Here is a 12,296-nt window from a genome sequence, read left to right as displayed (position 1 = left end):
CTCTCGGCTTTCTCGGGGAAAGGACCAGGGGGGAGCAGGCCCTTGTGAAGTTCGTACACCGGTGGTCATGACCCACTGGCTTCGTTGCGCCGCTGAGTGGAGAGAGGGGGTCTCCCCGCAGGGCTGGGCCGTCCTGAAGCAGACCGCAGGGAGCCTGCTGGCTAACGCGCAGTGGGGCACGTGTGCCGGCCCGTCGCAGAGTTCTGGGTGATGGCTTCAGCTGCGTTCCAGGCAGCCCATCAGCCTCCCATTTACTGACTCATTTGCTTGCCTGAAAGGGGGAACAGGTGCACATTAATTCATCACCAGCGCTTAAATGAAATCATTTCACTTCTAAATGAGCCGCTAATTTGCAGAAGTATTTAATTAGACCCTCTTCACACCCAGGTGCTGCATTGCTCCTGCCTTTCTCACCTGGTCGCCCTCCGAGGGGCTGCTGGTGATCAGACCGGTTCTGCACCTCAGCACAATTACCCTAATGGCAGCGCCTCACATCTGGGCTCTCTGCAGCCCCGTCCCCACCTGAGGAAAGGATCCATTCCCTCGCTGCATTCAGACTCGATTGGCAAGCGTGGGGCTGGGCGGCACTGGATTGTTCTCCCCGCCTGCCCCCAGCAGGAAGGAGCCCGTGAACCCGGCCCCTGCTGTGGGGTGTCTGCTCAGCCGCTGCTGGGCGGCGTGACGGTGTGTAACCCGCAGCCCCGGCTGTGGGGCAAGTGCTCGTCCGGGGCCGGGCGGGGTGAAGGTGTGTGATGCTTCTCGCTGGTGGAAAGAGCTGCACAGCTGTCCTGTGCTCTGCGGCGTCGGGGCGCCTGCTGGGACGGCCGTGCCTGCACAGACTTTTAACTGACTCTGCAAGGCGGAGATGCCAGGAGGGAGGCTGCAAAACAGCCGTGGGTGAAGGTCAGGAGGGAATGCCGTCCCCTCCCTCGGAGCACTGGGCCCAGCTGGCTGAGGGGAAGGAGAGAGCTGTGCGGTGTGGGCATAGGAAGCTGGGAGATCTCTGCATATCTGCTGGGTCTGCCCCCAGGTGAAGAAATGTGGCTAGTGGTGGTGATGCTGAAACACGGTTGGGCACCAGGGTTACATTACCCAGTTGGCTGCCGTCAGAGACGGCGCTAGCGCCTTTGAGGAAAAGAGAAGTTAGCGGAGATGGGCTGGAGCCGTCTTTGCGGTGGAAGTTCTGAACCCAGCCCTCGCGTTACAGCAGGCCTGGTTGTTTGCACTAACGCAGCCTGTCTGCTGCCCTCTCACTCTCTTCCCCTGGGCCTTTGTGGTTCTAGGTCATTGTGACCCTTCTACCAATTTTTGCTCACTTCTTACCGTTGAACTTGCCATTAGGGTAGAACTGTAGCCCGTTATCACAACTGGGCATGCCCCGTTCCACTCCCTGGCCCAGCCTGGACCCTCCCCTTGCCCTGCGTCTCCTAGTCCTTCCGCCCCGCCATGTGGCCTTCAGTTTCGCTCTCGGGACAGGCCCGGGTTCCAGACGGCCCGTCCTGAGCTGGGGGCGAGCAGCTCCCCAGCAGCGAGCAAAGCAGGTGTGAACGTTCTCTGTGGTGCAGACAACGCCCGGCTGCTCAGTAATTGTAACTGCTCCCGAGCAGCCGCAGCTGGCGCTGTGGAACAAGCCAATTGCCAGCATCAGCGCAGAGAGATGTGCGGGCGCTTCAGCCAGGAGCTGGGTGCTGGCGTCCTCCGCGCCCCCTTCTACCAGCACAGCACAGTTGTGCGCCGCCGCTGCTGCTCATTACGCTGATAATAGAAGATTACAGGGTGTCTGCTGGAAACAGCTATTTACAGTCTGCATTCCCCAAACCTCCCATTAGCTTTGCTGTGATGCCACATCCTCCCTGCGAAATCCCTGCCTGCCGGGCAGCGTGCGGCCTCCAAGACCCTGGGTGTGAGACGCGTGGTGTGCTGTGAGCAGCGAGGACCTGTTCATCCTGAGCTCTGTGCTGTGTGCCTGCCGCAGGGTGCTCTGGTGACCTTATCCTTCATGCTGATTGCAGGGCCGTACAGGGAATGATCACATGGGCCGGTGTTTTCACTGGGTGTGTTTCCCTGAGTGATCAACAGATGCTGCTGGCCCCTGGGAGACTTTCGTAGCTGTTAAGGACTGTTACGTTCATCTGGCCTGGCCTCCTACATCACACAGGCCATAGAACCTCCCCCGTGACTCCTGTACCCAGCCCACATCTGGGGGTTGAGCTAGAGCATTGTTACTAGCAGGCGCTGACGAGGCTGGCGATACAGCTCCCAGCATTTCATGGCATGACTCTCGTACCCAGAGCAGGTGTTGGGATGAGGAAGGCTTTGACCATCCCAGCGCAGAGACGTGTTTGGGATAGGCCCTCACTCCGCTCTGTTGTGCATGTCAGAAAACATGCCTAGGAGGAGGAGGAATTTTGGAAATATGGCGGCCAGGCAGCCCTGTGGGGGATGGGCCATGCTGGGTACACAGGCGTCTGTGTGTGTCTGTCTGTCTGTCTCCCTCCCTGGAGGGGTTGTGGGTGGGGGGTGCCGGATTCCAGACGGCCCGTGGCATGTATGTGGAGAGGAAAGGGTCCATATGGGCTGTGGTGGGTACATGGGGGTCCCGGATGGGCCGTGGCAGGTGCGCTGGGGGAAAGGGCCCGGATGGGCTGTGACGATTATGCTGGTCAGGAGGATTTCAGCCCCGCAGCACGTGGGGCAGGACCCGCCATGTCAGGTGTGTCACAGAGCACAGCAGAGGAGCTCGGGAGGGGAGGAGCATCCTTTGCCAGGAATGCAGGCGAGATGGCACTGTCTCCCCCAGCCAGCCCCCTGGCGTCTGGGCCTGCTCCCGGATCTACGAGCACGTCTCCAGGTTCATGGTTCCTGTCGCTCCATTAACTGAAAGGAGCGATGTTTGTGTTGCGTAAGGAGCTGGAGCAACCACTAATACGCTGTCCGTTGTCATGCCTGTCTCCAGAGATGCCTTGTTCGCTCTCCTGCAGGACGTGCTTTAGTAGCCAAACCTCCTGGGCTGCAGAGGCTCCCACTGCAGCTCAGCCCAGTAACACCACTGGGGTCGATATGGGGGTGTGGGCTCCAACAGGAGCCGGTCTCGTGGTGCAGTGATGGAGGCGATCCGCATCGCACCAGCCAGCCCGACTCAAGCCCCAGCAGAGAGGCTGTTTCAGTGGCCTTCCAGTTGCTGCAGGGCAGGATTAATATCCTGGCAGAGATTTGGGGTCGGTCTCAGCTGAGCGCTAGCACGGAGACAGAGAATGCCTTGCTCTCCCCCGGGCCTAACGCAGCTCGGGGGCCATAGAACCTGGATCAGAGAATCCTAGAAGATGAGGGTTGGAAGGGACCTCAGCAGGTATCTAGTCCAACCTCCTGCTCAAAGCAGGACCAACCCCAACTAAACCATCCCAGCCAGGGCTTTGTCAAGCCGGGCCTTAAAAACCTCTAAAGATGGAGATTCCACCACCTCCCTAGGTAACCTATTCCAGTGCTTCACCACCCGCCTAGGGCAGAACTTTTTCCTAATATCCAACCCAGTCCTCCCCCACTGCAACTTGAGACCGTTGCTCCTAGTTCTGTCATCTGCCACCACTGAGAACAGCCTAGCCCCATCCTCCCTGGAACCCCCTTTCAGGTAGTTAAAGGCTGCTATCAAATCCCCCTCATTCTTCTCTTCTGCAGACTAAACAAGTACAGTTCCCCCAGCCTCTCCTCATAAGTCTTGTGCTCCAGCCCCCTAATCATTTTTGTTGCCCTCCGCTGGACTCTCTCCAATTTGTCTACATCCTTTTTGTAGTGGGGGGCCCAAAACTGGACACAATACTCTAAATGTGGCCTTACCAATGCCGAATAGAGGGGAATAATCACTTCCCGCGTCCTGCTGGCAATGCTCCTACTAATGCAGCCCAATATGCTATTAGCCTTCTTGGAAATCAGGGCACACTGCTGACTCATATCCAGCTTCTTATCCACTGTAACCCCCAGGTCCTTTTCTGCAGAACTGCTGCTTAGCTCGTCGGTCCCCAGTCTGTAGCTGTGCATGGGATTCTTCCGTCCTAAGTGGAGGACTCTGCACTTGTCCTTGCTGATGGATGGCCGCGAGGGGTGTGTCTCCTCCAGCCGGCCCCGTGTGCTGTAACGGCCTGTCCTCTCTCCCGCAGTCCATCGATCCAGGGCAGCAGTTCACCTGGGAGAACTCCAACCTGGAAGTGAATAAACCAAAAAACCGCTATGCAAACGTGATCGCCTACGACCACTCGCGTGTCATCCTGACCTCCATCGACGGTAAGAGCGGGGTGCCGGGGTGGGGGTGCCTGAGGGAATGGCATGACAAGCAGCTGGCTGGGGGTCATTTTACCAGCAGCAGACCTGCTCCGCTAGTGCAGTGTGATTAGTGGGGGGGAACAGGCAGGTGAGGGGACGTGTGCGAGGTCCCCCCTGCGCCTCACGGGGCTGCCCTGGCTGCCCTGGAACGGGGGCTTTGAGCAGCCCAGAGCTGAACGTCAGCACCAGATCCTGCAAAAGAGCAGCACAGCTCTGCTGGCCCTTCCAGTGGTCCACGGCTGTCCTGCCCCGCCCCGCCCCGGGCCACGCTCAGCCGTGGCACGTCAGCCAGCTGCTCCTAGGGGCCATGTTCATGGCCCAGAGGGGCTGAGGCTGGCCAAGCACCAGCATCTCGCGAGTGCCCATCCCTGCAGGCGGCTGGCTCCGGCTCCCTGGCGCTGCACCTGGCGTTGAGGTGGTGGGAGGAGCTGGCTGGACAGCCCTGGAGGGGGATGGCTTCTGGCCACAGGAGCTGCCCCCCCCAAAGGGCTACGCCTGCCCGCACGGGCAGTGGAGTGTGCAGCCCGCGGCCTGCCCCACCCTGCGCTCCCGGGGCCCTCGAGGCCATGCGGCCACCGGCTGGGCCGCTCCCCTGGCTGGGCCCCTCCTTCGTCTGTGGTGCCTGGATGACTGGGGAGCACCCAGCTGCCTCTTGGAGCCACGCCCCCAGCTGGCCAGGGATGCTGGCTTGGTGCCCAGTGCCTAGGGACCAGGAGAAGCGGGTCGGCTCCGGCTGGCAAATGGCAGAGCGCCACGCGGCCCCTCTGGTCCGTCCCCGTCCAGGCCCCAGGCAGGACTGCTCCTGGCGGACCTTCCTCGGGGTTTGGGCCAGGCTAGGTGTAAGTGCCCGAGCGGTGGGGCTCCTGCAGAGCGGGCGATGGGACTGCGTCTCCGTCCCCGCCGCCAGGCCCAGCCTGGCCCAGGAGCTCTTTAGGCCAGAGCGTGTGTGGGTGAGAGGCCTGGGGCTGAGCGCTGCCGTCCGAACCCCTCGCCCAGCGCTGCGCTAGGAGGCTGCTGCGCTGACGTCTGCACGCAGAGCGCTGCATGACCGCAGCCACGTCCACCAGGCACACGCCCTCCTGTCTGCTGTCGGCATGGAGGGAACCCGCTGAGCGCTGGGCAGAGGAGCTGGCTGGGGAGGCAGAGGGCAGTGCAGGCTGCTCTCTCTCCCGTCCTTTCTATGCTAATGGGCTGCTCTTCGCGGGGAGGAGGTGGAGGAGGATCGCTCCCAGTGGCATCGTCGTCCTCTTGCCCTGTAGGCTGTGGGGCTCCCATCTAGCTGAGTCCCAGTGATCAGAACCCAGTTACCGCGCGGCTGGGCTCTGCACGGGGAGAGCCCATCTCAGTTCCTGTGGCCAGCTTCGGTAGCCGAGCCATTCCCAAAGCCCCCTGCCAGGCCAGCTCCCTCTCCTTCGCTGCAGGAGGCTGCAACCAGGGGAGGAGGCCAGCACAGGCTAGCGACACCAGCCAGCCCTGCCAAGGGGAAGCAAGACAGCACCCCTCCAGCTGATCTGGCCTCCAGGCCCCAGACTGGGTTACGGCCAGGGACAGGGCGCTTCCTCCCCCTCCTCCCCGGCTTTTCTGACACAGGTTCTGCTGGGAAGCTGCAGGACATTCTGCTGGGGGCGGAGGGGGATTATTCCTCAGCCTCCTTTCAGGGAAAGTGTGAACACGCCCTCCCTGGGGGCATGCGGGAATCCCTGCTCTGCTGGGTCCGGTGCCTGCTCCCCGGGCTGAGTGGCTCCCGCAGCCCATCGAACCTGTTCTAACATTCAGCTCCAGGCCAGAATTTTACTGCGTTTACTTCAGTGGCGGCGCGTTGGGTTGAAAAGGCCTGTCCAGGCACATGCTTCGCGCTGGAGGGGCATGCGGGGTCGGCGGGCGCTTTATACAGGGGCTGCATACGGAGGGGGGTGTATGCATGCGGGAGGGGGAGCGCCATACGCTGGGGGCAGCATGCAGAGGCCCAGAGGAGGGGCAGCTTTTCACATCTTCCCCTTTGCAAAGGGAGGTGAGTGAGTGTGAAACTAACAGAGCAGCCACACTTCGCAACGTGCTGAAAGACCCTAACAGAGGCGGGCACGTTCCAGACAGCCATTTCAGTCTGTCGCCTGGGGCTATACCTGCCCCTTAATATTCCTGCCTGCGAACGGCCCTGTGCGTGCGAGGTGGCAGCTGTCTCGGCTTTCATGTTGCTGATTGCTCCGGTAAGGTGTTAGTTCCTGATCGCCGGGCGGGGAGCGACTCCATGAGTGTCTTGCAGGTTCTGTGTACCGGGGCGAGGTTTGTCAGGAGCATCCCAGTCGTGCTGGCCTCCCTCCGTGTGTAACGTCTCCCTTTGCCTCCGTAGGGGTGCCCGGAAGTGACTACATCAACGCCAATTACATCGATGGGTACCGGAAGCAGAACGCTTACATTGCTACCCAGGGGCCCCTGCCGGAGACGCTCAGCGACTTCTGGAGGATGGTGTGGGAGCAGAGGACAGCCACCATAGTCATGATGACCCGGCTGGAGGAGAAATCCAGGGTATAGTGCTCCTCTCTGCATGGGAGGGACCAGGCAGGGATGGGGGCACAGTTCAGAGCATGAAGTTTCTGCCCCGGTGAAACACAGGTCACCTGATCCAGGCGCCGTGTGGGAAGGAGCTCTGCTCGGGGCGGGGGGTGGCCCCCGGGTTTCATGGGAGAGTCTGCACGGCAGGGAGCAGCAGGCCTGGAGCCAAACTCTTCTGAGTAATTGCTTCCACCCACACGCACTCTCTACCTCCCCTGCGCCACCCCCTGCAAATACCATCGGCCCCACACTGCCTCTCCACACTGCCTCGCCATCGCCCCTCCTGCCCAGAGATGAATGAACGGCTCTGCAGTGGGGCTGGCCCGGGCGCCCGTACCAGCCAAGGCAGGGCAGACAGCGCTGGGAGCACTGGCCAGCCTGGCAGCGTCCCCAGCGATGCAGCATGGCGGGTGGAAGCTCGTTGCAATAACTGGGCTCCTTTGAACCTGCCCCTGCAGGAAGGATCCAGTCCGCTGCTGCGTTCGGCTTTCTGCAGCGCACACACGTCCTGCCCGCTGCGCGCTGGCGGGGCAGAAAGGGGCAGTCGAGGGTTTTTCTGCTCTTGTGCGTTGCTGCCCTGAGCACGCACCGCGTGTAAACGCTCCCTGGGCAGCGACGCTCCAGCAGGAGCCGCTCCTGCGTGTCAGGGTTGGGTTTCCTGCGAACAGTAAATGTGAGCAGGGAGCATTTGCACTTGCAGGATATTTGACGTTGCCATGGGGACGGTGGCTCCCGCTGGAAAAGGCGAGTTGTTTGCAGCCAGGCAGGCCGGGGCCGCTGGAGGGAGAGCGGCGAGCCGGGGCTGAGCCAGAAGCATGGTCCGTGCTCTGCCCTCCCGCGGGTCTCCCCATGGAAGCGGGGGGTCAGCAGCACCTCGAGAGGGAGCCGCAATCTGGCCAAACAAACTGCTGGCCCATGGCTTCCGGGCCCCCCCGATGGGTGCGACCCACCGGCACCTCGCTGGGAAACGTCCGACGCACGCACGGGCGGGCTCTGCGCAGGCTGCAGCTGGCCCGACGGCGCCTGCCCACCAACGCGGTGCCTGGCGCTGGACTGAGCCTCAGTGCCGCCGGCAGCCCAAATGGAGCCACGGGGCGTCTGCTCCTGCGCCAGCCCTCGCCCGGACGCTCTCCTGCAAGGAGGAGGGTCTGCGGCTTCGCAGTGGCCCCTGGGAACGGGCAGTGTCTAAATGGCGTGAGTGGCCCTTTGCATTTCTTTACCTTTGAGGTGTGAGGAACCAGCCCTCCTGGTGGCAGAAGAAATCACTGGCCCTTCGCTTCGAGGCGGTTCAGCTCTCAGAGCCACTGGGCGGCTGTGCGCTTGTTTAAGACAGCGGGTTTCTTCGGCCCCTACCGGCACTTGTCTGCCTCATGCGTCACCGCTGCTGAGCCCTGCATCATCCCCCCGCGACACGCGCTGTCCTCCCCGCCTGCGACCCTGGTCCTGGCCTAGACGCAGGCCCTGGCCTGGCTGCCTTCCTGCACTAGGCCACGATGAGCTGAGCGGCGCCGGCACCATGTGCAGTCTCAGCCACAAGCAGCGGCCAAACGCAGCTGGGAGCCCCGGGCCCCCGGCTCTGAGGGGGGGTCCGGCCCCTGGGCACGGGCTAGCACTCCGACAAGTCGGGGCAGCGCTGCCCCCAATCCGGCCAGGCCCAGAGCCCTTCCCATCATCCCCACCAGGCGCGCGCCCAGGGAGCAGGGAGTGGGGAAGGTGTACGGGGTGGGCCTGAACCCAGTTACCCCCAGCAGTACAGTTACCAGCCCACAGCTCCCCTGCCGACCTTCTGTGCCCCTTACGGAGCTGGCCCAGGCCGGGAGAGGCGGGGACAGGGCATGCTGGAGGCAGTGGGGAAGGGGGCCCGGTACTGAGGGGTCAAGGAATCGCTTCTCCATGAAGATTTCTCTGGATTGCACTTCCTCTGCGAGTGCTCCCGGGGGAGATCTCCTGCCCCCTCCATCGGGGATTCAGTCCCTCACGTGCAGCCTCTTCCCTTGTCATCGCCGCCCCCCCCCCCCGCCCCCCATTGCCTTCTGAAACAGATACCGGGGGGGTTAGTGCTCGCCTAGCGCTCCTCTTGGGCTCCGTTGGGAGCCTGGCAGCCTCACTCGCTGGGACTAAGGCAGGTTCCCTTCGCCAGGCGCTGCTAACCACAGGGCCCAGAGCCTTGGTCAGCCCCCGGCAGGCTGCCCTCCCTGGATTTCTTGGGACAGGCCCTGGTTTGCTGGGCTCAGTCCTTGTGCAACAAGCCGAGCTTAATGCTCCTCCCAAAGTACCCCAGCCCCTGCAACACCACTGACCCTTGATGGTGCAACAGGGCAGTGGCAGGAGCCTGTCCCAGAGACCCCCGTCTCGAAAGCCCCATTGCCCCGCGCCTGTGCAGGCTCAGTACGGGGGCTGCGCGGTGCAGAAAGGGGCAGCCTGATTTCGGGGCCGAGGCCCACAAGTCCCTGCAGTAATGGGGTGTGTGAGGACAAGCTGGCCTAGGCCGTGTGGGGCGACAGTGCTGGCTCTGGGAAGGGGAGCACGCTGCAGGAAAAGGATCTTTAAAGAACATCAGCTTTTATGTCAGCATCTGAGCCGGCGTGATGGCTCAAAGGACCTGCCTTGTTCCTGCGTGCCCACAGGACACACATGGCTGGCTCCTGCGATCTAGCTGCCTTCAAAGCTTTACAATCCCTTTCAGAGTCAGCGGGCAGCCGTTCAGAAACCCAGCCAGAGCTTGGCTTTCCCAGGCGCTGAGCCATGGCTTTGCCCACCCGGTGTGGTGTGCACATGCGTGCGGAGGCGTTACCGCCGGCTCCTGGAGGTCCCAGAGAGCCCGTCCCGGCTGGCCACGGCTGCTGTGTGGCCATTAACCAGCCGGCTGCACCAGAGCAGGGAGGGAAGGCAGGGCCTGACCCGCAACTCTCCCTGAACAGGGGGTTCGTCACTTGCCTCGGGGGGCGGCGGGGGCCTGGCTGCCTGTGTGGCGGCTGGGCCTGGCCCAGGAGTGGGGGGGGTCGCTCAGCAAAGCCGGCAGGAAGTGTCTGTTCAGGACACGAGCGTGTTCCTCGCCTTGACTGAGAAGTAAGCGCTGCCAGAAGAAACCGGCTCTTATCTGCTTTAGTGCCACCGCGCATCGGCTTCAGCATCAAATTTACAGAGCTTGAAAATGGGGCATAAACATTATGGGTAAATTTGGCAGAAAATGGGACTGTCTCTTCTCTGGTCATGAATAAATAATTTTCAATTACCAGCCCAGGCGCTGCTGGGAGCCTCCCCAGGGGCTTCGGGAGCCGGTTCGTGTTGGTACAGTAGCAGCACTGCGGTTTCCACGTGATGGGGGAAGGAGGCGGTCGCGCAGCACCGGCAGCGAGCAGCAGAGCAGCCAGGGCGTATGCAGCCCGCAGGCCACGCTCCGCTTAGCCCATCACTGGGAGGAAGACACGGGCTGGGGGGGGAGGCAGCAGCTATAAAGACTGTGAGAATCTGGCTCTGATTAGCCCCGTTCGCTTCCTCCTGGAGCCGGGGGTGGCTCTGGGCTCAGACTGCAGGTGGGTGGTGCCGGCTGCAGCTGCTACTCACCGGCGTGAGCGCAGCCTTGTTCGCGCTGCAGCCGGGCCATCCGCGGCCCAGATCACCTGCACGCCCACCTGCACGCCCAGGGGTCTTGGGGCGCACACTCCCGAATCCCAGCTCCCGTCTCTAGGACGCACCTCGCCAGCTTCTCCTTGGGCCGCGCAGGCCGGGAGGGAGATCGTGGCCAGGCCCTGCCAGAGACCGAAGCAGCTCGTTTGACTGAAAGAGCCGGGATGCCAGCAGCCCCAGGGCCAGCTTGGATGTGCTGGGAGCTGGTCCCCAGCCCGCCCTGCCGGCAGCGCCTCCTTTACAAGGCCGAGCCCCACCGATGGCTAATGACTCCCGTTGTTTCCCTCCCACACCTTGCCCTGCACACACAGCTAATAACCACCTTCACCATTTCCTGACAAGCACAGATGAGCTTCCAGCCACCCCCCGCTCCTGGGGTGGGGCCGCGGGTCCTGTGCGGCTCACAGGAGGGGATGAAGTCTGTCTGTTGTCAGCCAGGCACTGCTGGGCGTGGGAACCAGGTGCAGAATTAAATAGGGACTGAGGGCTGGAGACGACAAAGAACAAGAGGCAGCTTGTAAAAACCGAACTGCAAAAAGCCGAGTTGGGGAGCGCAGGGGAGCTGATGCCCCGGGCAGGTGAAATGGGGGAGCTGATGCCCCGGGCAGGTGAGGCTGGAGTGGGGAGCAAGAGGTAAACTAACCAAGAAGTCCCCGTGGAACCTGCCCTCACCGTTTGGGGAGGCAGAGGGGGAGGAGATGCAGCTGTGATGGGAGGATAGAGTGAAATGAACCAGATGGAGGGGGCAGAAGAGAAGCGGTCCAGCACTCCTAGGCAGCGCCCGCAGCGAGCGCCGTGACCAGCACCTCAGGCTCCCCTGGCCCCGAGACGGGCTGGCCGTGCTGCAGTGCAGGGCCGTCGCCTAGCCTTTGTGAAGCAGCATTTCTCGGAGGGCGAGGAGCCGGCCGGGGCAGAGCCACGCAGGCCGCGGGTGGGTTAGGGCTGTGGCAGGTCTCCAGGCTGAGTGCAGGGGGCAGGACGGTGGGGCCACTTACCAGCACCCCACGGGCTCACCCAGCCTGGCACCGTGCCTGCAGTGCAGGGGGCACCGGGCCTAGCATGCCGAGCAGCCAGGCATGGAGCACTGCGCGCGGGGACCCGTCTCTCCCACGGTGCCTCGCGTACCAGCAGGGAGGGGACAGTGGTGCTGCCGCCGGGGGGCACCAGGGGAGCGGGAGAGCTGTGTGCTCACCCCACAGCCGCTGAGCCGTGGGGTGCAGCCCAGCCTGAGGTTCCTGTTCCTTCCCCCCAGCCTGGAGGAGACGGGCCCTTGGCTGGTTGCCGAGTGTCCGTGCAGGGGCAGGTGCCATGGTGGCTCACTGGCTGCGTCTGTCTCTCACCCCACCACTCGTAAAGGGGCGTCTCGCCGGCCTCAGACAAGGCTCTGTTCGCCTCCGCACACTGCGCTGTTAGCAAAGGAACTTGCTTCCAAGCCAAGGTCGGTGACTCCCGGCGGGGCCAGCTTGTGCCTGCAGCCGTCCCTGGGGCAGGGCTGATGCGCCCCAGCGGCGGTGCCAGTGGGGTTCTGAGCAGAGGATTATAGGCTCCAGGTGGGCTCCCGCAGAGGGAGAGGCAGCGAGAGCGCTCCTCTGCAGACACCAATCTTCTGAGCGCGCAGGCAGAGAACAGAAAATTACAGGGGGGGAAATTGCTTTTTGCATCAGCGCGTCTCCTCTGTGCCCATTAGCATCCCTCCCGCGTTCCCTGCGCTCTGTGACGGGTACGTGGCAGCAGCCTCTGGCGGCTCTTCCCCCAGCAAACCCCTCCGGGAACATGGCCCGGGGAAAGCGCGCCAC

The 12,296-nt window shown here is 62.8% G+C and overlaps 1 protein-coding gene across 7 annotated transcripts in view; it reads left to right on the top strand.

Annotated features, from left to right (window-relative positions):
- Positions 1-12,296, top strand: part of PTPRF (protein tyrosine phosphatase receptor type F) — a 519,799-nt gene that overhangs the window by 496,725 nt on the left and 10,778 nt on the right. For all 7 annotated transcript variants that reach the window (XM_067567843.1, XM_067567842.1, XM_067567841.1 and 4 more), the window contains 2 exons: positions 4,155-4,278; positions 6,668-6,843. In XM_067567843.1, the coding sequence (XP_067423944.1) occupies positions 4,155-4,278; positions 6,668-6,843 (300 nt within the window). The remainder of the gene's footprint in view (positions 1-4,154; positions 4,279-6,667; positions 6,844-12,296) is intronic.

This window comes from Emydura macquarii, unplaced genomic scaffold (assembly GCF_026122565.2).
Source record: "Emydura macquarii macquarii isolate MOO-44397 ecotype Brisbane River unplaced genomic scaffold, CSIRO-AGI_Emac_v2 contig_2805, whole genome shotgun sequence".
NCBI classification, from domain to species: domain Eukaryota; kingdom Metazoa; phylum Chordata; order Testudines; family Chelidae; genus Emydura; species Emydura macquarii.
The sequence above is the reverse complement of the archived record's forward strand: the minus strand, read 5'-3'. Positions and strand labels throughout refer to the sequence as shown.